Below are 24,085 nucleotides of genomic sequence, written 5' to 3' on the forward strand. Positions count from 1 at the left end.
AAAAAGTGAAGTATACCTGTAGCGCCAGTGTGCTGTGGGCAGCGGGGGAGGAACAGAAGGAACACTAGGACTTGCTTGCTACCAGCTTAGCTCCAGGTCCAGCGAGAAACCCACTCTCAAGGGAATAGGCAGAGAGGGGAAGAACAGGACCCAACAACCTCTGCTCATGTACATGAGAGCATCACACACAAAATATGTTTGCTCAGAAATTAAAAGTCCATTTCAATTTTAAAAGGAACAGTTACCTGTATTTTTGTCATTTTCAATGGTCTCTGGCTTATCCCGGCTTCTCAGAACTTCCATTGAATCCTTTCTGACCTCCTTTGACAGTTAATGCTGCTCTTCTAACAAGTTCTACAGGGGTGCACCACTGATGGTCAGCTATGGGACAGCTGAGTACTCCATCTTCATAGCCTGCACTAGGCCTCACCATCTAACTATACCTCCGATAAGTTTGTACCTCTACCCTGGACACATCAGCCTCACAATCCCTGTCTCCCTGCCTTCCTTCCCTTTTGCCCCATGCAGCTCATGCTTCAAGCCTGACCTCTCCAGGAGTTGCACCTGCTGCTTCATGTACCACAAGCTCAGCACGTCTTACATAGGCCAGCTACAAGCACTACTAACTACCACCTAGGATTGCCCATTTCTTCTTCATGTAGGTCAGCCTCCTAACCCCTGTCACATGTAAATCATCCCCCAACACAGTGCCTGTCCTGACTGACACAGGCTAAAATGTCAAAATGGGTAATTCAATGAACGACCATGCAAAGGCCAGCATGCTGGAAGTTACTACCTTTGGTCAGTTCTGAGAGCTTATTGTCCCCAGAAACCCCCTGGAGCATGCTCCAGGAACCCACAGGTAGGCACTGTGGGCGTTGGTGCTCACTGGCTATGTCTGGCTTCTCTAGACCAGTGTTCTCCAGCATTCTGTGTCATGCCTCTGTGGCAAGCCTACGGGAGATCAAGCATGTGTTTCCCACGTCTATCCTCACGTAGCTACATGGTTTCATTCTCATACATGTCCTCTCTCTCCTACATTTCAAGCTTAACAAGAATTGGGTCTTACACATGGTCACTAAATGTTTAATAATGATCAACGGCCATCTTCAATCTTATCCTCGAAACACTTTTCTATAGAATGACATAACTCACAAAATGTTAAGGGACCAGGTCAAGCTTGGTGGCGCATGCCTTTAATTCCAGCACTCAAGAGACAGAGGCATGCAGATCTCTGTGAGTTCCAGGTCAGACTGGTCTACATAGCAAGTTCTAGGCCAGGCAGGATATCATAGTGAGACACTGTCTTTAAAAACAAAAACAAAAAAAGTGTTCCACAGGGTGCATGCCTTTAATCCCAGCAGCTGGGAGGCAGAGACAGACAGGTGTCTATATGTGAGGCCAGACTGGTCTACAGAGCAAGTTCCAGGATGGCCGAGGCTACGCAGAGACCTTGTGTCAAAAAACAAAACAACAAACATAAAAACCAAAAAAATCAGAGTTAAGGGACTCAGGTCGTGCCCAGTGCCATACAACAGTTCCGTAGAGGGCAGACATGACTACCATAGAGCTGAGTTGTGGTAGCCTATGGGAGACCTTGGTCCACAGTCACAATAAAACAAACAAAATACAACCACTGGGTCTATGGTAATGGCAGGGAGGCTGTTAATGTCTCTTGTGGAAGGAGGGGGAAGGGTGACAGCTGACTTCACCAGAGGACCCAGTCAGCCCCCCCCCCCCCGCCCCAGTTGTATATAATTGTAGACATGCTAGTGTATGAGGTAGCAGACTGACTGAGGGTGGAACTCTGCAGTGCGCTACTGCCTGAGTTGTCCAAGCTTCTGCAAGCACACTCACCAAGCTGCACTGGGTGGAATCCATCTTTGGTTTGTTGGAGTGAATACTACTTATATGGCTCCCCAGGTCCCTCCTTGTCTGTCTCCCTGTACTCTTGAGCAGCAGCCTTTTTGCAAGGCTCTGTACGTAGAAGGGTGTAGTGACTGGACAAAGAAATGATGCGATCCGTGAGTCAGCTGTTTGGACAATGAGCACAGGTCTGAGCGCTAGGTGTTTTAATCTTCCTGGCTCCCCACACCCCTCTCACTATTTGAGACTATTAGCTCGCACACACACACACACACACACACACCACATGGCTGGAGAGATGGGTTCTTGCTGTTCTCGCAGAAGACCTGGATTTGGTTCCTAGCACCCACATCAGGAGAATGTCATGGAGGGCTCCAGAGCCTTGGCTGTCAACAGCTCCATCACCATACTTCTTTGGGAATCAGCTTCTTGGAGGTAAAATAAAGGAACTCAAGCTATGTGTCAAATGTTTTAAACTTATGTCTCAGTCGCTATTACCCCTCCCACACACTTTCAGCAGTCAAAAATATTTGGATCTTACTTTCCATGATTTAGATTATGAATTATTGTCTTTGTATGCTTTTGAAAAGGAGTAGACTGTCCCTCCAAGTAATCCCTGAACTGGAGGGTCCCCTCCTACTCTGCTAGAACTCCACTGAGCCCTCCCTTGTACTCATCAAGGTAACTTGTTTTCCTAAGATCAGCCCCCTTCAAAGAGCTGAGTGAAGAAGTTCCAGCTTATTGGGTTGCAGTTCATTGAGGTCTGCTGGAGGATGCCATGCTGGAGAACACTCCAGCTTTGGGAACATGCAGTCTGCAATCTGGATACCTTTTATTTAATTTCAAGAATTCCCTTTGCACGGCAAAAAGGGGTCTGAGGAAAGCAGAGCAGCGCAGATGAGCAGGACAGAAGCAGAGCGCTCACAAAGGTGGTGCCATGAAATGCCGGCCACCCACCACGCTCCCTGGCTGGGAAAGAAACAGGATCCACAAGAGGAGCGGGAAAGCCATTTTAGACACAAACAAGGGTCCTGGGGCATGCCACCCCACCCCAGTGCCTGGCCATGCAAGATGCTGAAATGGAGACTGGCCCACCAGGCTGCGGTGCTGGGAGCCGCGGAGCGATGCACCAACATGAAAGGGAGTCCTTTGGCGCTTCCCAAGGCGCCGGCAGGGTCAGAGCATAGTAGGTCTGTGTCCATGTCCATGAGCACAATCAGTTAACAGATAGCACCAACTGGGATGCCCAGGGCAGGAGAGAGCTGAGGCTCTAGCACCCACTTGCCCAGCCCTCCTGGGCAGTCTCATTCCTTGGTGACTACTCTGGCAGCTGGTCTTTCCTCACCCTGTGCCCTGGGAAACTGGAGTAAACCATCAGGGTGAGGTCTGACCCAGGGCACCAGCTGCCTCTGGAGGGTCTGGCCTTAACTGTGCAGTGAAAAGCTGCTGCTGCACCTGACTGAATGATCAGAGTTGGGAAAGACGGGCTGGGGGACCAGGATGCTAGGGCCCACGTTCAGGCCAAGAGCCTAACCGAGAACAAGCCTAGTCATTTTACAGCCAATAGGTTCCCCATTCCCAGTAACCCCAGGAGTTGGCCCCTGTTGCTTCTGAGGGGATTTGGAGAATCTGGGGAGGGGAGAGAGGAGAGAGACCAGGAAGGCCAGGTGAGAGCGGTCTGAGACCGACAGAGGTAGGCAGTGTGTGCGGTGGGGACACTGCACTGGGCTGGAGCCCGGGTGCGGCTTGGCCGCCATGTTCTCATGCGGTCTTGCTAAACAGCTATCTCACCTGTGTCTCACTTCCCTCAGTTACCACATCAGGAAAACCCCACCCCACCCATCTCGAAGGGATAAGCTAAGGGTGTAAATAGTTAACGGATAGAAAACACTTCTTAAAAAAGTATAAAGCGCTGTCAGAGCGCGAGGCAGTGTTGTCATGAGAATGTTACCCTTAGCGCATCCCTCAGTTTCCAATACGTCTTTGCTTTCTTCTTCAGGGCGTCTCCTCACCTTAGGATGAATAGTATTTCCTTATTTCAGAAGGGTTTTGAGACTCCCTGGTCACTTTCCCTGATCAGATCTGTGGCCCGGTGGCCAGTGGGCAGACTAGGAAGTCCGAGGCATGTCCAAACGATTTCTGCTGCCTTGCTGTCCCTTTGGAACCTTCCCTGGCCACTGGGTCCACCCTATGAGATGAACTGAACTGTCCACGAGAGTTGGACAGTACTGGGGTACCCCGGTCCACCCCTTGGAATACCCTGTCTGGAGTGCAATTCCTGTGCCGATTTCCAGCAGGAGGTGGGGAGAGGGCGGGGAGGTGGGGCAGGAGGTTTGGTCCTCAGGAACCCTGGCCTGCCCCAACTCCAGTCTGGTCCTCCCCGCCCCCCAGCCCAACCCTAGTCTCGTTCTGGCGGCACCTGGAGCGGCCGTGGGGCCCCTAGGCCCGGGCCGTTGTGCACGCGCAGGTGGTCCTTGAGTGACTCCTTGTAGCGGAAGCTCTTGCCGCACTCGCCACACGTGTAGGGCCGCTCGCCCGTGTGGATGCGCTGGTGCTTTAGCAGGTTCTGCTTGCGGATGAAGCTCTTGCCACAAAGCGCGCACTGGAAGGGCCTCTCGCCCGTGTGCAGCCGCTGGTGGTTCTGCAGGTGCTCCTTGCGGCTGTAGGTCTTCTCGCATTCGGAGCATTTGTAAGGCCGCTCGCCACGGTGCGTCATCTGGTGGCGGATGAGGCCGGAGTGACAGTTGAAGCTCTTCTCGCACTCGGCGCACTCGTAGGGCCGTTCCTTGGTGTGGCTGCGGTGGTGGATGATGAGGCTCTTGCGCACGCCGAAGGTCTTGCCACACTCCAGGCAAGAGTAGGGCTTGCTGCGCGCGCCATGAGCCAGGAGGCTTCGCCGCAGGCCGCCCGGGCAGCAGCTGCCGCAACCACTGCCCGCACCCGCGCCTGCATCGGTACCGCTGCCACTACCCGCACCAGTGCCGCCGCCGCCACCACCACCGCCACTGCCGCCGCCACCTCCCGCGCTGCCTTCCCCACCCGGCTGAGTCTCGCCTCCGGTACTGCGCTCCCCCGGGAGCGCGGGGAAGCCGTCCTCCAGTAGGTTGCGGTTCCCGGGGCCGCCAGGGTTCTCTGGCACCGCCAAGGCGGGCAAGCTCTGCTGGTGAGGTTGGGATTGAGGCTGCGCAGAAGCAGAAGCGGGGGGTGGGTTCTTCACCAGCATCAGACTGTCACCTAGAAGTGGGGAGAGAAACAGAAGTGACACGCTGATAGTGCTCTTCTTCAGGATCCCACAGTGTCCCAGAGTGGGACTTGATCCTCTGGGCCTCAGTTTCTCTAATAAAATGATATCAAATGCTCACCAAAGCCCTTGCGCTTTGGAATTAGGGATAGGAAAGCCCTCCAGATCTCTTCTGCTACCCAGAAGTCAACTTACTTCAAAGGTAGTCTGTTCAGGGGTCTAGAGCACCAGCTCTTCCTCGAGATCTGGGTTGGATTCCCAGCATCCACAACGCAGTTCAACTGTCTAACTCTAGTTCTAGGGGATCTGATGCCCTCTTCTGGCCTCCAGGGCACCAGGCACACCCAGGGAGCATAGATATAGACATGCTTGTAGGCACACACACAAATACACACATTTACAATTTTGTAAATATAGACTAAACTGGGTATAGTGACACATGCCTTTAATCCCAGCACTCTGCGGATCTCTGAGTTCGAGGCCAACCTGGTCTACAGAGCAAGTTCCAGGACAATGTTATTTATCTTTGGAGATTGTCTGAAGGTGAAGGAGAGAATTTTCCCTAGGTGAAAACCCATCTAGAGTCTTACCAAAATGGAACACAGTGAGGCTTAAACCTCAGAAAGGTGTGCAGTGAGGGCCTGAAAAGAAGTTGAGTGACCAGGACGGTGTGAGTCCTATCAGGACCTAAGATAACCTGGCCTCTAGCAAAACTGGCATTTCACATGTCTCACCAGGAAACTGCTTCTGCCCAGGCAACAGTGCCTTTCCTTTGCACCCTGAGCTCACCACTGTCTGGGTACCAGTGTGTGTGTGTGAGCGTGTGCATGTGTGTGGCAGGGGAGCAGTGGGCAGAGTCCAGACTCTCTGTGTCAGAACCATGACCTCAATTCCCTATATTTAGGAGTCTTCTTATGCCTCCTCCTCCATCATAATGTTATGTCCTCCCCCGAAGAGGAGCTGAGGAGCCTGACCCCCATTCAGAGTAGAGCTAAATGGAGGCCACTTCTCAAGTCACAACGGCCACGTTTCTACCCTATCCTTGAGACTCGTTGGGACCTGAAGCCAGTTCTTAAATACCACCTTACACAGACCCGACTGCCCTCCCTCTGGCCTAGTCAACCTTGACCAATATTTCTAGAGTAGTGGCCAGGAACAAAGCCAAATTCATTCTCACCTGTACTCTGGATGCTCAAATGCATTATCCTGGCTCCAAAGCATTTTGTGAGATTGGCTCTGGCCCCTGTAGCAGCTACACATGGGTTTTTGGTGCTGCTCCACCAAAGCCTGTGACTTCACTGCTTTCACATGTTCATTCATTCCCAGAGATGCTTCCCGGGGAACCCACCTGTACTACCTTACTCTGACAATCCTTGAATCTAAGCATGACCAGCGTCCACTGTCTCCCTCTCCAGCATGCTCTGCAGCCCAGCCTTCGTTTATTTTTGCCTGGCCAATTCAGCACTCAAGGTCTAGCAATACAATCACTGGATGGTGAACACTCTGGTGGCTTCTGATTCCTCCACAGTTCAGTTGCCTAGAGAACCCCAACCCTCCTGCTTCTCTCAAGCACATGCATGTTGCTGCAGGAAACTGTCCCCCTGTCCTGAGGGCCCCCCTCCCCCGACCCGGTGCCCAGGCTTTGTCCTCAGTAACTTCTGCCTTCCACTCTGCCATTGTCGTATCCCAGGCCCCATCCTCCTCCAGCTGAGTCTCCTTGTGCATGGCATAAGAGCTTTCAGTTTCCAGTTACTGCTGGGCACTGGTTCAGATACAAGCAAGAGATGAGATCTGGTAATCAGGTGTGAGAACTCTGCTCTGGGAGACTTCTGGAAGGTTCCTTAGTCCTTAGAGCGTTTTTTCTCAACCTTCCTAACGCTGTGACCCTTTAATACAATTTCTTAAGTTGTGGTGACACCCAACCATAAAATTATTTTCATTGCTACCTCATTACTATAATTTTGCTACTGTTATAAATCATAATATAAATATCTGTGTTTTCTAATGGTCTTAGGTGACCCCTGTGAAAGGGTCATTCCACTCTCTAAAAGGTGTGGTGACCCACAAGTTGAGAAACATTGCCTTAGAGTTTATAGGAAAAAAAATGGACTTTCCTCTGCCCGCCAAGTCTGTAGGTGATGCCTGGGAGAGCTGATGTGATGTTGACATCAGCCCAAGGTTGGTGCCACACCAAGGTAGCCACTGAAAGAGGTAGAAAGAACCTAGTTCCTCAAAACATAGCTGGGTTCTCAAATCAAGTAAGCCTGACCTTAAACTGCCTGCTGTAGTTACATAGAAGAATAAACTTCTTTATCCCTCAAGGTAGTTGAAATCAGACTCTAAAGGAGTAAAGAGTCTAGGTATTGGAGCTAGATAGATGACTCAGTGGTTAAGAGTACTTGCTGCCCTTCCAGGGGACCAGTGTTAGGTTTTCAGCACCCACAAGGCAGCTTACAACCATCTGTAACTCCAGTTCCAAGGAACCTGATGCCCTCTTCTGACCTGTTGGGTATGCACACACATGTGCACAGGCACACACACACACACACACACACACACACACACATGTGCACAGGCACACACACACATGTGCACAGGCACACACACACACACACACACACACACACACACACTACTCCCCCAGCCCTAGCACCTAAAGGCCCCTTGGCTTTGTTCTTGCACTTCCCTCTAGTCTGTTATTCCAGACAGATCCGTGTCTCCCCTTTTTTTTTGGAGGGGGGGGGCTAGAGCATATCCAGCTATCCCTTTCCCAGGAGGCTTTTCCTGGTTCTCTTGCCCTTAGCCCTATTGCTTGCTCCCATCTTCCTGTTTTCCCCGATCTGGACCCTCGGAGCACTGGCCACCCTCTACCTTTGCTTAATGTGATTGCTTTTTGGCTTGTTTATTGTCCTTCCCTTCCTACAAAGGAAAAGGTCTTCCGACCCTGCCTGTCCTGTGTACTTTCAACACTGCATAGCCCTGAATAGGCACTAGTAAATTACTGTTAAATAAACAGAAACTAGAAAAGGTGGGACTCATTGTTTTGATCCAAGGCAGTGGTTAACATGGAAATTTCAAGAAAGTGCCTTCAGAACACCGGGAATCTGCGTAGAGGGTACCTAGCTCAGCCTCCTCTGAAAGCCTTCATGTAGCCAATGGACTCTAAAATCCTATCCTGACCTGCCTAACAGAGTCTCACGCACAGCAGTTTTTAGTGAACTGGATTTCCAATCTTCCCCTACAGTCTCAATTCACATTTATCAGTATATAAAATAAGGAGCCTCTTTCACTAAAATACCATGTCCAGTTGGGCTGAATGGCCTTGAGTCCAGCAAGGACACCACTCCCACCTGTGCACAGCCGAGGGCTTGGGAAGGAGGCTGGTCAGCCAGTACATATTTCTGCATTTCATCCTCTGCCTCTATCACCCTCTTTCCCGGCAATCCCTTTCCAGAAGGTTCTTACACATAATACCACATCTTTCAAACATCTATCTAGTTCTTCCTGGAAATCACTGTACTAAGGCTACCATTAAAAAAAAAAAAAAAAAAAGGATTGTCATCTATGGGGCTGAAGAGATGCCCCAGTGGTTAAGAACACTTGTTCTTGCAGAGGACCCAGGTTCAATTCCAAGCACCCACATGGTGGCTCACCACTGTCTATAACTCCAGTTCTAGGGGATCCAATGACCTCTTCTGACCTCCACATTTAAATGGTTCAAAGACATACATGTGAACAATACTATACACATAAACTAAAATAAATAAATCTAAAGGTTTTAAAGATCTTATTTTAATTATATTTGTCGGTGTGGGGCTATGTACATGGGTGCAGTGCTCACAGAGGCTAGGGGTCACAGATCCTCTGGAAGTGGAGTTGCAAGGGATTGGGACCACCTGCTGAGGGAGGGTGCTGGCAACCAAACAAAGAGTGGTATGTTCTCTTAACTACTGAGCTGCCTCTCCAGTCCAAAAGATTTGGAAGATCTAGGCTTTTGTTTTTGTTTTGTTTTAATGATTATTATGTGCCTGTTGTCCTAGAACCATCTAAAACCTCACAGAACCACAGATGGAATGCTGGTTTCAAATTCTTGTCTTAATAAGCAGGAGGCAGATTCTCTTCAGCAGAAAAAAGAGAGGTCTTGCAAAAAGGCTATACTAACTGATAGTGGAAACATTTCTAGATCCTCATACTGCTGTAATTCTGGGCATTGCCTCCCAAATTCTAGGGCTCAAAGACATCCCCCAAATAAAATACCCTGACCCAAAATGCCCTATGAATTATCATATTCAAACTAAAGTAGGAAATAGGCCTTTGTAAAGTTCCCCGGGGGCTTTCCCAGATCTGTTGCTACACCTGCACAAAGCCAAGGAAAGGCTCCTCTGGACCCATGTGCTCCTAGCCACCTGGAGAAACAGGAGTGTAGGACCATGGACAAGGGCTGAGCAAACTTCCTGGCAATGCCTGGTGAGCTAGGTCCTATGCCTTCAAAGCTAGACGTAGAGGGCCAGGAATGTGCCTCTGTTGTTAGAGTGCCTACCCTAATATGTTTAAAGCATTGGGTTTGATTTTCAGAACGACATAAAACCGGGTCTGTGGTCATAGGCTTACAATCCCAGCACTCAGAGGTGGAAACAGGCGTCCAAGGCCACCCTTGGCTACATAAAGAATTCAAGACCAACCTGGGTTATATGAATAATTTTTGCCCAAAACACCCTAAAACATAAAATTAAAGTAAATTAAAAATGCCAAATCTAGAAATGGTGGCTAGGGGCTACTGAAGTGGCTGCTATTATCATTTCTTCCAGCGCCAGCGGTCAATCTTCTGGTTCTCCTCCACACACTCCCGTCCAGGGATGATTCCTCCAGACTTTAAAATCACCCTAGAAGGGAATAGGCTGAGGCAAGCAACTCTACCGCAGGCTTCAACTACTCTGGACCTAACACCCAAGGTATCTAGAAGAGGCACACATTACTCACTTGGGCCAGAGTCTAGTCCAAGCTCCCCTTCCATTGAGTCACGCGGGCCCCATGGGTACGGCTGCTCTTCCTGCTTGATCCAGGACAAAATGTCATGTGCTGAGATGAGAGATTCTGTTGTCAGAAAAAAAGGCAACCTTAAGACTTCATTTATCTGGGTTTTTCTCTTACTAACAGGCTTGGAATTGGAGAGGGACTGAGCCAGAGTCCAACTTCAAAACCAGCTCTATATATTTATAAAGAAATGTTTAATAAGACATATAAATAAAAATTAATACTTACAAAAAAAAAAAGACTTCATTTAGTTTCACCGAGCACCTACTATCCACTGACCAGAGACCACGGGGCCAGGCTATGCTGGAGAAAAGCTCAGCTTCGAAGGCCCACAGCACCACAGCTGGCTGGTCTGACTAACAGTGCAAAGGCAGCAGTCAGGGCCACTGACAAGCCCATGGAAAAACCTGAGGACTCTGAGGGGACTCTGCTTCCGCCTGCTGGGTCCTCTCACCAGACTCCTAAGCTAAATTTCTCATCCTCTCTCCAGATATGTAGGGTAGGATGAGACCTCCCAGCTCTACAAATTCATATATAAACCCATGCCCAGCCCAGGGGGTGAGTTTCCCTAAACAGCTGGAACACCCCCAGAGTTTTCATGGGAGTTATCATACAAATGAAATTCCAGAAAGGGACTGGAGAGATGGCCCTGAGACTGACAGCACTCGCTGCTATTGCAGAGGACCCAAGTTCATTCCACCTACATCAGCAGCTCACAACCTTCTATACTTGAGCCCCAGGGAATCTGGCCTCTGTAGGCACCCACATACAAATAATTAAAAATAAAATACGTCCTAAAAAAAAAAAAGAAAGAAAAAGAAATTCCAGAAAATATAAATTACTTGCTCTTTGACACACACAAATACACATGGCTTTTAGAAGCCTTTTGGTTTTGAATCTTCAAAAAGCAATGCCAAAGTAATTTTTGTATCAGTTCCATTGACACAATGAATATTAAATTTAATAATTCACTGTGACATCTTTCTCACCTGAATTGGGATCTGTGGGAATATCTCTCTCTGCCAAATCTTGCTGGTCCCACACACACTGCGGTTCCTCTTGCTTAATCCGGGACAAGAGGTCCTGGGCAGAGATGGGGGAGTCTACTCGGGAGAACACAGGCGACAAGGTGTTAGAAGGGGAATCCTCACCAGTCTGTGTTTTCAGTGAGTAGGATTTCATGCAATTGTTTGTTTTCCTTAAAAGTTAAGGATAAGAATAAATAAATTATCCCACTTAACTAAAAGGTTCCAGCACTCTGGCCGTAATGAATGGAGCTGTGGCTGAAGTCCAGGGGATGTCACAGGGCAGTGAGTAGGATACAGAATGTCCCCAGACACTTAACTAGCCAGGATGAGGTCTCTGCTCTGGAGCTATGGCCTCCACAGAAGAAGGGACCTCATGAAGGCATGTCCCAGGAAAACAGCCCTCCCAAGGAGGCCTCTTATCAGTATCTGAACGGAACTTTGCTAAGACAAAACATCCTTTTATTCATAGGCTACTAAACCAGTATACAACACCAGTAATCCCCACACTCGGGAAGGGGAGGCAGGAGGATCAGAAGTTCAGGTCACCCCTGATTACATAGAAAGTTCGAGGCTAGCTACATGAGTCTATCAAAATTTTTTCTCTTTTTTTGTAATCAAACCCAATTTATCCTTTATTTATCACCTTCTTATCTCTTTTTTTCTTTTTTTAAAATATTTGTTTATTTATTTATTATGTATACAATATTCTGTCTGCATGTATGCCTGCAGGCCAGAAGAGGGCATCAGATCTCATTACAGATGGTTGTGGGCCACCATGTGGTTGCCGGGAATTGAACTCAGGACCTTTGGAAGAGCAGGCAGTGCTCTTAACCACTGAGCCATTTCTCCAGCCCCACCTTCTTATCTCTTAATGGTTTCTAGAGACTTGATGCTTTAAGGAATTCATCTGACAACCAGTGGAGGCACAGCTGCTACCCTTTGGCCGCCATCACTTGCCTGCGTGTCTCAGGCTTTCCTGGAGGAGGGATGAGGTTGGAGCAAATGGCAGCTACCTTCAGTGTCCACATGGCAATACCACTCAGGTATCGGTCAAACATCATTCCAGATGTTATTATGAAGGGATTTTTAGGTGAGATTAACACTGAAGCCGGTAGACTGAATAAAGCAGATGATCCACTATAATATAGGGGATGGGCCTCATCCAACCTGGGGAAGGTCTTAACTGAAAAAGATGACCAACCCAAGGAAGAAGGGATTCTGTCAGCAGACAGTCTTTCCCGGGTCCCATCCTGCTGGCCTTCTTGCTAGCAAATTTTGGATCTGTCAGACACTATAATCACAATAGCCAGTTTGTTAAAACAAATCCCTCTAAATGTATCCATGTACATGCTCACATTGCACACACACAAACCATTGGTTCCATCTCTCTGGAGAACTGGGCCTCATGCACACACCTGCCATAACAGATTCTCATCTAAGTACAGCTCAGCTAAAACACCATGGAGGAGCAGCTCCCCATGGGCATGCAGCAACGGGGTACCTGGTGTGGAAGTGGCAGCCCATAAATATTTGTGTAATGTAGCTCTGTGGTCCAGGAACAGGTCTTACTGGCTTTGATATTCTGCCACCCAGAGAGCCCAATAAAATGCTTGTACTAAGCTGTTTTTATAAAGAACAGAGGGACGATCCAAAACTTACTAGACAAAGGACAGAGAGAAAAAAAAAACAGAACAGGCAAAGCTGAATGTAGTTATAAACCCTCAATGCTGAGCACTATGTTTATGCCTCTGTAGACGCCTTCTCAGTCCAGTTCTGCGTTCACAGCTCTTCCTTTGCTAGTCGAGCCCTCTGGGGGTTACAGACCCCTCCTGGGCCGAGCGGCTATTTGGCTCACTTACCAGTGATGGATTCTGTTGGGATGGCTCTTTCTTCCAGACCCCTCTGGCCCCGAACACACAGGGCTTCCTCTCGCTTCACCTGGGAGGACATGTCCTGTGCAGGCACCAGGGGCTCTGTTCCTGGGGAGAGAGGACCATACTTCTTAGAATCTTTTTCAGTTTATTGGTCACCAGGGTGTTCTGTGGTCAGAATCATGGTTGTCAGCCCTTCAGAGGACAGCACAAGCATCTTGGATCTTTACTGGAGATATGTGGGGAGAAAGTTCCAGGAGCAGAGAAGTGAGAATATTCAAGAAAAAGGGATAAGAAAAAGGATATGATGGCTCATGGCTGCAATCCCATCAGTCAAGAGGCTGAGGCAGGAGAATCACCATGAGTTGGAGGACAGTTTGAGCTACATAATGAGTTCTAATCCAGGTTGGGCTCAGAGTAAGACCATGTCCCCAAAAACAAGACTAGGCCAACAGCAGCAAAAAGTCTGAGGAGCCACAGACAGGCATTGAAGATGGGAACTCGGAACATGTTTCTGCAGAGTCACTTGCCCCTGGTTTGGTTTTTTTGTTGTTGCTTGTTGTTTGTTTGTCTGTTTTTTACTATAGTGTCCAGATACAAACAAATTTCTCTATGAAGTAATCAGGCTGAGCATAAGAACAACCAAATCCTGATGCTGGGTGAATAAAACAGTATCCTTCAGCATAAAAGTCAACAGCCTATGTTCTTCACAGAATCCCACTTTGTGACCAACAGGACTTTTTTTTTTTTTTTTTTTTTTTGAGCTTTCTGGGACAATGTAATAGCTCTTGTGCTCTAGGTGGAAGACAGTTCAGGTAACAGGAAAGACTACGGAAGAATCTGAAGAGAGTGATCCTGGTTTCAACTCTGCCACCACCTTGATCCGTGAGCCACTTCACCTCTCTGGGTTTCTCTGCCCAGTTCACCTAAAGTAGGTGGAGTGGTTCTGGTTCTGTTTTGTGACCCATGATGATTTGATAACTCAGTGAAACTGCTGAGGTCACAGGGCCCAAAATGTAAAAATCTGCCATACAATATTTAGAAACTGTAACCACAGCTGTGAAAGGTGCTTGAAGACTGGAAAAGGCCACTAAAATGAAACATCCATCCTGTGAAACCCAGAGCCAGAGGCGGGCCTACCTGCAAGAAAGGGAGGTAGGGAAAGGCTAATGAGTATGCGGATTCTCAATCTGCAGGCCAGAAGAGGGTGCCAGAACTCAGTACAGATGGCTGTGAGACACCATGTGGTTGCTGGGAATTGAACTCAGGGCCTCTGGAAGAGCAGCCAGGGCTCTTAACCATGGAGCCATCTCTCCAGCCCCAAGTTAATAATTTAAAAGGAAGAATTTTATGACCAATAAACTATAACGAAACTAAAGATGGGGGAGAGGAAAGAACAGTGCTGGGAATTTCCATGAAAATATTGTTTAAAAACTGTGGTGGGGGTCAAGAGCCAACGGGTGAGAGTTCATACATCAACAGAGGGCAACCGTATAGTGTCACTCTGTACCTTGCCCAACATTGTTCAGGAAGCAGAGGCACCTGGGGAAGACCTCCAGGGCAGAACTAGGGTTAGACCCTAGTGTCTTCCATCCCAGAGAAAGCTGCCAAAAGTGATATTCTTAGGACTAATGGTTCCTTTATGAGTGAGGGGAAAGACTTGGGGCAAGTGGGGAGGTGTGTGTATATCAAAGCAGAAATGGGCTGAGATGTGGATTATACTCATGCAGCGACCAAGCGGCCAGGCAGGGCCACACTTCTGCTGCGGCCTTCTTTCCACCTCCTCTGGGAGTCTCCCAAGTCTAAGACCTCATGTACCCCATCAAGGTGTCTCAGCTCAAGCCCTTCCTTATTTTGATGGGGGAGAGTCTTCTGTTTTGTGTTGATTTCATTGGTTAATAAAGAAACTGCCTTGGCCCTGATAGGACAGAAAATTAGGTAGGCGGAGTAAACAGAACAGGATGCTGGGAGAAAAAAGCTGAGTCAGTCAGTTGCCATGATTCTCCCACTCCAGACAGATGCAGGTTAAGATCTTTCCTGGTAAGCCAGCTCGTGGTGCTACACAGAATATTAGAAATGGGTTAGATCAATATGTAAGAGCTAGCCAATAAGAGGTTAAAACTAATGGGCCAAGCAGTGTTAAAAAGGATTCAGTTTCCGTGTAATTATTTTGGGGCATAAGCTAGCCAGGCGGCTGTGAGCCGGGGCGGCAGGAACGCAGCCCACCGCTCCGCTCCTCACAACAGAGTGGCGCCCAGCATGGTAACAAACTCCACGTAAAACCTGAGAGAGCTTAATTTTAAACAGAGAAAAAACAAAGTTTAACGCAGATTTTTGCTGTTTGTTGGTGGCGTGCTGTAGAGAGATTTCCTGATTCAGCAACAGCAGCAGAAAAAAAGCTGCGTCATTTTAAAGCGCGGCTTCCTGGGGCTGTGCCGCCAGTGCAAACTCTGGCTTTAAAGCATTCAATGGCTTTTATTGGACTGGATGTTTATGTTCCTGCTTGGGATCTGAGTGCAGATGGCTCAGCGCTGCCTGCCTGCACCTGGGCAGACAGCAGAATCAGGCTTAGGCAGGCGGAAGAGCATGGTGGATTCCTGCCGCCATATAGAGAAGTGGTTTCAGACTGCGCACTGCTCTGCATGTCAGATTTGGCTGTAACTTGGATGAAAAGAGTTTCTGTGCCGCATACTCGGTCTCAGAGTTAAACTGCTGAGTGCAGCTCCAATGTGGACTTGCTGTGTGCCTGGAACTGTGCACAGCTCAGGGGCACCAAATGGATCTGAGGCAGGAGCGGCTGCTCCATGCTGAACTGTGCTGACCTCAGGCAGGAACTGCCGTAATTACCATAGTAACAGTGCAGTTAAGGTTTAGACTGGCAGTAAACAGGCAGTACTGTATTACCCCTACATGGTGCAACTTAAGTTTTTAAGAAGTGCTTAGCATTTTAAACTGCTCCTGGATAGTAAAAAAAAATTACAGATTCACGATAGGACAGATTCAGACATAGGCTTGGAAGAGAGAAGAAAATAATAGAGAGAATAATGTTAAATTCTTTAAAGAGACAGAGTACAGAAAGTTATAGATTAAAAGAAATAAAGAAAAATAAGCCACGTAAAAATGGAAAAATCACGGAAAATCTGGATTCTTTGCATTATTGTGTTTTCTTTAAAATTTTTGACTGTGAAGGAGCTAAGTACAGAGAGGCATTTCATTATATGGGCTGCCAAGTGGAACCAGAACGGATATCATGAGGGTACAACTTCAGAATTTGGGTCTAAGGATATGATGCTTTGGAAAGGGTCTTCTTTTGTTTTCACAGAGGATGCGACCCTGTGGATTGTTTCTATCCCAATGGTATGATAGACCATGGCCTCCTGAAAGGTTGCTGTGAACACCCTCAAAAAATTACTTCGTTCAACTGCCAACTGAGATAAACCTGGCACACAGGTTACACCCTAAACGATCTGATTAACAGCGCCCCCATTCAGCAGGAAACAGTTTGGAGAGAAAAAACTGCGCACATGTTCCCAAATATTGCTTATAAATGTTCTTTTACATTTAAAGGGGAATATGATATAGATATGAATAATTTGCATTGGTATGGATTTTAAGGTCAATTTTGTTATATGTATATGTATTTCTGATCTTGATTAAGGTATTGTGATTGTATAGTTCATTTAAAAATGTAATGTATAATTAAGAAATATAGGTTGTTAATGGATAATCATCAGTAATAGTAAAGCTTATAGTCATGTTAGTTAGATTTTCTAGATACATAGAGATATATTTCAGTTAGATAGGCATTCTTCATATCTTTCAAAGACTACAGAATATGGCATTTTAAATGTTTTAATAACTTAGGGCTTTTCATGACAATGAGACACGTCTGCTCCTGGCAGTACCAATCTACTTCAAGAGGAAGATGGGCATCGAAGAGGATCCTCATGGAGTTTGATAGCCATTTGGGCAAGAAACTGCTCTTGCCTGGACTGTTGCATAAACTGGACACAGAGAACCCACAGAGAGAGGACTACTGAACTTGCCTAAAGGTGAGATGGTCTTTCGGGATTCCTGATTCATGAAAGAGTCTGCGAGACATTCTGCAGGACACAGCAGATAGTGACTAAACTGTCTTTGGAATTTCCTGCTTCATGGAAATGTCTGCTGGATACGATGGGCCTGAAGGCTGAAGATGGATGCCCCAACAGTACAGAGGAACTTTGGGTGACTGTCCAGGCAGCGAGATGTCTCTGTCATTTCTAGAGTTTTAGAAGTTGCTTATTTCTTGTTTGCTTAGGTAATATTATATCCTTCTGGAGTCTTTGATGGAGTTGAAGAATGGTTAGTTATAGTTATAGTTTTCCTTAGTTATGATAAAAGATAAAATAGATATAAAAATTGTAACTGTAATTCTTGCTTTATAACTGTTTTGTTATATGTAATCTTACTATGTTAAAGTGGAAGCCTTTCCTTTTTGTTTAAACAGAAAAAGGAGAAATGATAGGGGAGAGTCTTCTGTTTTGTGTTGATTTCACTGGTTAATAAAGAAACTGCCTTGGCCCTGATAGGACAGAAAATTAGGTAGGCAGAGTAGACAGAACAGAATGCTGGAAGAAAGAAGCCAAGTCAGGCAGTCACCATGATTTTCACACAGACAGATGCAGGTTAAGATCTTTCCTGGTAAGCCAGCTCATGGTGCTACACAGAATATTAGAAATGGGTCAGATCAATATGTGAGAATTAGCCAATAAGAGGCTGGAACTAATGGGCCAGGCAGTGTTTAAAAGAATACAGTTTGTGTGTTGTTATTTCCGGTGTAAAGCTAGCCGGGTGGCGGGACACAGCCCACTGCTGCTCCTTACTACATTACTTGGCTTTTATTTTTTGAGATAGAGTCCCGCTATGTGACCCTTGCTGGTCTGGAATTCTCTACATAGACCAGGCTGGCCTTATACCCACAGAAATCACCTTGTCTCTAATGCCGAGTGTGAGGATTAAGGGTGTGTACCACACCTAGTCTCTTCCCCTAGCTCACCTATAGGTTCAGAGCCATCAAAGTTCAGCCAATAAGTACAGTGGTTTTAGGCCCTGAGGGCATGTCTTGTGGCAGAAGTGGCTCCTGGGAGCATTAAGAGCTAGTCTCTCCTGAGACACACAGTTTGGACTCCATGTGTGAGTACAGGGTGCCCAAGCTCTCCTCTTCTGTGCCTCCCTGTTCCCATCCCTAGCTCAACAGTCATTACCTGTGTCTGCAGCCGCTGGGATTTCTCTCTCTTCAGGGTGATGCTGCTCCCATACACAAGGCTCTTCCCTAGGTTCTGCCTGGACTGGAGCATCTGGCTTAGACACTGGGCCATCTGTGTCTGTGAGATGGAGAGAAAGGGAAAGAAGGGTTGTACGGAGCTGACTAGTGAATGCAGACTGAGGTGGTGGAGCAGGGCTCTCTGTTGCCAGTGTTACTCAGAATGGTCGTCATTAAGTAAGGAAGGAAACAAACGTGAAACAAGCCAACAGGATCCCCGGCTTCCAAGGCAGAAAGAACTGGTTTCCAAAAGTCAAGATCACACTACCCACAGCTGACCCCAGGCTGTTACGAGGCAATACAAGGGGATAGAAACTTGATATTTTATGGTATTTTAGATTAACAGTAGTGTCATATACTCTACCACAGTGACAGGCTCAGCTGCCACCTATCATAAAAAGTTCCGTGTTCCTTTCCATTATGTTCCTTTGCATCTTGGAGCCCTCAGCAGAGAGCGCTCGCCAGTGGAGGGGAGGTAGCCTTACCCAGGGACATCAAGGTTTTGTAGTTCTCCTTCACCAGATTGCTGTAGAGCTCCTTCTGCCATTCATCCAAGTTCTTCCATTCATCCTCAGAGAAGTAGACAGCAATGTCAACGAAAGTCACTGGGACCTAGGCCGACAAGGGGTTCAGTCAGCAGCCTGCTGCTGTTCCTCATCCCACTCTCCTGGGACCACAGAGCCAGCCCATCTCAGGCTTGGCCTCTGTTCCCAGCACCCCAATTTCTATATCCCAGGTCACATCTGTCCATCAAGAGGTTCAGAATTCCCTGTAGCTGTCCTTCCTAGCTATCAATAGCAATGGCGTTATTGCTACCCTTTTCCTTCTTCTTTTTTTTTTTTGTTGTTTGTTTTTTGGGTTTTTTTTTTTTTTTTTTTTTTGGTTTTTTGAAAAAGGATTTCTCTGTAGCTTTGGAGTCTGTCCTGGTACTAGCTCTTGTAGACCAGACTGGCCTTGAACTCACAGAGATCCACCTGCTTCTGCCTCCCGAGTGCTGAGATTAAAGGCACGCCCTACCACCTCCTGGCCTTCTTTTTTGTAAACATTTTATTTATTTCCTGTGTATTGTACAAATGTGTGTAGAAATATCTATGCAATAGTACATGCAGAGGTCAGAGAACAACTTGCAGGAACTGGTTCTCAAATTCTACCAGGATCCAGACGGTCAGACTTAGTAGCATTAGCCCTTTCCTGATGAGCCATTTCTTGTTTCTCTTTTCTTTTTTATTAAGCACTTAGTCCTGCCCTTTGCCATTTCAGACAACTAGACACTGAAGGCAAAGCCACAGTCAGTGTGCTTGTTTAGGAGTTCAGGGTACAGGGATATGAGAGATGCCGAATGTGGGAATCAGGAAGCCAAGAGCTGTAAAACTGCACGACAAAACCTGTATTTCAGGTCGGGTCACCTGTGTGTACACAGTTAATTTTTTTTCAAGATTTATTTTATGTGTATGAGTGTTTTGTCTACATGAAAATGTCTGTGTATCATACTCGCAGAGGCCAGAAGAGGGGCTAGAGTCTCTGAAACTGGAGTTACAGTGGTTGTAAGCTTCAATTTGGGTGCTGGGAATCAAACCTGAGTCCCTTATAGGAACAGTCAGTGATCTTAACCACTGAGCCATTTTTCCAGCCCCCAAAAGTTAAATTTTGTCACAAAAATGGACAATGCAAGGCATGTGCCTCAGCACCAGGATCCTGAGCTGTCTCTACAAGGAAGTTCTGCTATGGCTGTGGCTGCCACCAGTCACTGCCCGTCAAGGTATTCTCATCTTTTGTAGAGAGCTGCTTCATTCTGACCAGAAGCCTCATCCATACCCATTTCAGCCTCTCCAGCACCACCTCGATCTGAACCAAGTCGTTTCACTTCCATTCACTAATTCCTGAACTTCCCTCCCTGATCACACAGGCTTCCTTCCTGCCCCTCTCACATCCCTAGTGAATCAGCATCTGACGCTCACCCTGCGATCCAGGCCCCTCGTCTACACACCTGCCTGCATGTTCAGGAATCAGCATCTGACGCTCACCCTGCGATCCAGGCCCCTCGTCTACACACCTGCCTGCATGTTCAGGGCCAAAGCTGGCCTGTGTGGGCCGTTGGTGTGAATGATAAGAGTGGGCAGGGCCAGGTGCACAGCTACTGGTGCAAGGTCTGTCAGTCCACAAGCCAGGCGCATCAGACTGCAAAGAGGCCCTATGCAAGTGTGACACACACAATTGTGCAGTGGCCACGTGCCTACCCATCGACAGCTCCCTGTCCATCATTAGGATTAGAACCAGAGCTCCTACCAGACTTGGGCAAATCCCCAATCTGGAAAAGCATGCAACCCCTTTCTTCATTTTATTTCCCCGTTGCTAGATGAAACTACAGAATTCTGCAATCAACATCTGCCACAAGTTCACACCAGCTGCCCCTCGGCTGCCTTGGAAGCCTTTGTGGGCCTCTTATTGACACCAGAAGTTTACCACAAACCTCACTCCCCAGCCCCATCTGGCTTCCCTGCACTTTCTCCTACCTCTCTCTGACCCCAGGCTGGTGTTACGGGGCCTCTTCTCTGCCCCTTTCTTCTTGCTAAGTCAAACCTGCCATATTCATTCTGTATTTCTCCGCCTCCTCCCATCTGTAAAAGTCAATCCAAATAATACTGATGGTCCACATCTCCAGTTTCTCTCTCTCATTGGTTCTTTCTCCTGAGCATCATCTCAACCTAGGAAACCTTCATTCTCTCAGACTAGGGTGACCTGAGTCCAATTCTCAAAACACACACGATGGAAGGAGAGAACTTACTCCTGCCTCTACACCTGTGTTATGGTGTGTGTACGTACACACACCCACACACACTAAATATCCAGCTGGGCAGTCGTGGTGCCCACCTCTAATTCCAGCACTCAGGTGGCAGAGGCGGGCGGATCTCTGCTCTCTCCGTTCACTCTGCCTGGCTCCCGTATCCTAGTTAAAGTCTGTTTTTCCTTTTTCAAAATCCATATACATTTTAGCTTCCTAAAATCTGACATCTATTCTCTAAAACAAAACCATATCCTGAAAATTCACCAATGACTTGCTGCTAAAATCTCCCTTTGATAAGACAGACTGTAGTGTTGGAAGTCCTTCTGTTTATGTGTTGCTTTTAGTGGTTAATGAATAAAGAATCTATTTCAGCCAGTGGCTTAGCAGAGTAGAGCTAGGCAGGGAAAACTAAACTGAATGCTGGGAGAAAGAAGGCGGAGTCAGTGAGATGCAATGGAGCTGTCAGAGGGGAAACACATGAGCTGCTAGCTGGAACCTTGCCGATAGGCCAAGAGCCTTGTGGTAAAATATAAAATAATGGAAATGGATTAATTCTAGATATAAGAGCCAGATAGCAATACGCTTAAGTGATTGGCCAAGCAGTGATTTAAATAATATAGTTTCGCTCTTCCTGTAAGTGGCTAGAGGTGACCCATGAAGATGGTTCGCTACTCTCTTGACCCAAAAAACCCGAAAAATCATGCAAATCAAGAGGATCAAACCTTCGGGTTCACTTTAAGAACACCCATGAAATGGCCCAGGCCATCGAGGGTATGCATATCCGAAAAGTCACCAAGTATCTGAAAGATGTCACTTTGAAGAAGCAGTGTGTGCCATTCCGACAGTACAATGGTGGAGTCGGTAGGTGCGCCCAGGCCAAACAGTGGGGCTGGACACAGGGTCGGTGGCCAAAAAGGAGTGCAGAATTTTTGCTGCACATGCTTAAAAACGCAGAGAGCAATGCTGAACTGAAGGGTTTAGATGTAGACTCTCTGGTCATTGAGCACATCCAGGTGAACAAGGCACCTAAGATGCGCCGACGAACTTACAGAGCTCACGGCCAGATTAACCCATACATGAGCTCCTACCCCTGCCACATCGAGATGATCCTCACTGAAAAGGAACAGATTGTTCCAAAGCCAGAAGAGGAGGTTGCACAGAAGAAAAAGATATCCCAGAAGAAACTGAAGAAACAAAAACTTCTGGCATGGGAATAAATTCAACATGAAATAAATTCAGATAAAAGTATATATATAGTTTCTGCGTGATTATTTTGGGAGTCCGGGCAGCAGGGAAACAAACAAGTGGGCTCTTACAACAAGACCCCCTTTCTAGAGCTTGTTTGGTTCCTGTGACTGTGCTGCCTGTTATTCAGCTGGCTGCTCATGTCCTCTTTGCTGTTTCTTCTTCATCTCCAGAGATGAAGCTCTGCTATTATCTTTTTCTGTTTCTTCTCCTTTCTCTTGGTAATGTCATTGTTTTTTTTTTTTTGCAACTGTTACCTCTTTAAGGAAGGCTTAAGCTTTTTTCGTTACCTTCAAGTTCCATAGCCTTCTATGCATCTAGCACTAAATATATCCAAGGTGTGTTCACCATCTCCTGCAGTATAGCAGCCTCTTCATTTTATTTTACCATTTTCTTGGAGAGTCAAAACTTCAGAATAATTTCTATACAGTAGGAAACAGGCATCACTCTTTAAAGGCTTCATGGTGACATAATATAGAAATCTAAGCCACAGTCTGAGATAGAAAGGAGCCTGCAGAGGAGCTGCAGACAGGAAAGCCTACCCATGAATTAGCTAGGAATCCATCAGTAGACACAATAGGGCTAAAGGATCGGAGAGATTATATCCTTCCTAGACCTAACAGATAACAAAAATGCATCTTGGACACCCAAGGACATACAGTGAGCCATTAACTGTAGTACACAACATTCACGAACACTCTAAGTTTGTAGTGATTCCTTTTGTGCATATGTGTTCATGTTTGTGTGCGCAGGTATGTGTGTATGCCTGGGTATTCACTTCCTTTGAGACAGGCTTTCAATGGCTTAGAGCTCATCTACGAAACTAGACTGGCTGGCCATCGAGCCCAAGGGATCTATGTCGACACCTCCCCAGTGTGTAATTACAAGCACACGCCAACATGCCTGGCTATTTTTCATGGATTCTGGGAGTCAAACTCAGGTCCTTGTGCTTGTATGGCAAGCATGTTACTGACTGAGCTGTCTCCCTAGCCCAGTAAACATTTTTTCAGTCCCTTCAGGTTAGACGAGCCTAATTCTCTACCTCTTGAATGCAGGCAGAACTTGGTAACTCCCTTATAGCAAATGAAGTGACACTGTATAGCACAGACTCCACAACACCCATCCTAGTCTCTCTTTGTATCCCTCATTCTAGGAAATAGGGGGGTAGCGTCTATGTTGTAAGTAGGATCAAGGAGTCTTGGAGGGGCCAAAAACCAGGTAAGGGAGTTGAAGTCAACCTTCAAATGACAGCACTACCAGTCACACTGAAACCTCACAGGACTGACTGGGCAGAACCACCCAAGCTGTCCCCAGTTCCTCACTCACAGAAACTATCAGGTGATATCCATTTTTAGGCTACCATTTTGGGGTCATTTGCTGCCTATCAACAAGTAAGTAACAATGACTACATAGTGTTTTCCCATAAACAAAAATCAATGACTTCTTGTAACTCCAAAAAGCAATTACAATGTTATCTTCATGTTATAAATGACAACAATGAAGCTCAAAGGGACCAACTAGGACTTTGCATTACTACTGACACTTCTTTAAGGAGAAACTGAAAAGGTTCAGAGGCAACAAAATATACTTGGCCAATAGTAGGAAAGTCAGAAGGTGGCACAGTCAAGATGCAAACCCAAGCCTGCTAAAAAAAAAAAAAAAAAAAAAAAAATTTCCACTATCATGCAACGGTGCATGGCAATGCTCCTA

General features: G+C 46.9%; 1 protein-coding gene and 1 pseudogene across 1 annotated transcript in view; one reads left to right on the plus strand and one right to left on the minus strand.

Annotated features, from left to right (window-relative positions):
* Window positions 1–1,414: 1,414 nt before the first annotated feature.
* The window catches only part of Znf282 (zinc finger protein 282), a 29,852-nt gene continuing 7,181 nt past the window's right edge, over window positions 1,415–24,085 (minus strand). The window contains exons 3-8 of the mRNA XM_041640670.1: window positions 18,831–18,957; window positions 18,287–18,406; window positions 13,029–13,148; window positions 11,131–11,244; window positions 10,088–10,201; window positions 1,415–5,100 (exon numbers count right to left, since the gene is read on the minus strand). Of these exons, the coding sequence (XP_041496604.1) occupies window positions 4,265–5,100; window positions 10,088–10,201; window positions 11,131–11,244; window positions 13,029–13,148; window positions 18,287–18,406; window positions 18,831–18,957 (1,431 nt within the window). The 3' untranslated portion in view covers window positions 1,415–4,264. The remainder of the gene's footprint in view (window positions 5,101–10,087; window positions 10,202–11,130; window positions 11,245–13,028; window positions 13,149–18,286; window positions 18,407–18,830; window positions 18,958–24,085) is intronic.
* LOC121439987 lies at window positions 21,791–22,350 on the plus strand (annotated as a pseudogene).

This window comes from Microtus oregoni, unplaced genomic scaffold (assembly GCF_018167655.1).
Source record: "Microtus oregoni isolate MIOR12 unplaced genomic scaffold, Mior012 000064F_ref0000363, whole genome shotgun sequence".
NCBI lineage: Eukaryota > Metazoa > Chordata > Mammalia > Rodentia > Cricetidae > Microtus > Microtus oregoni.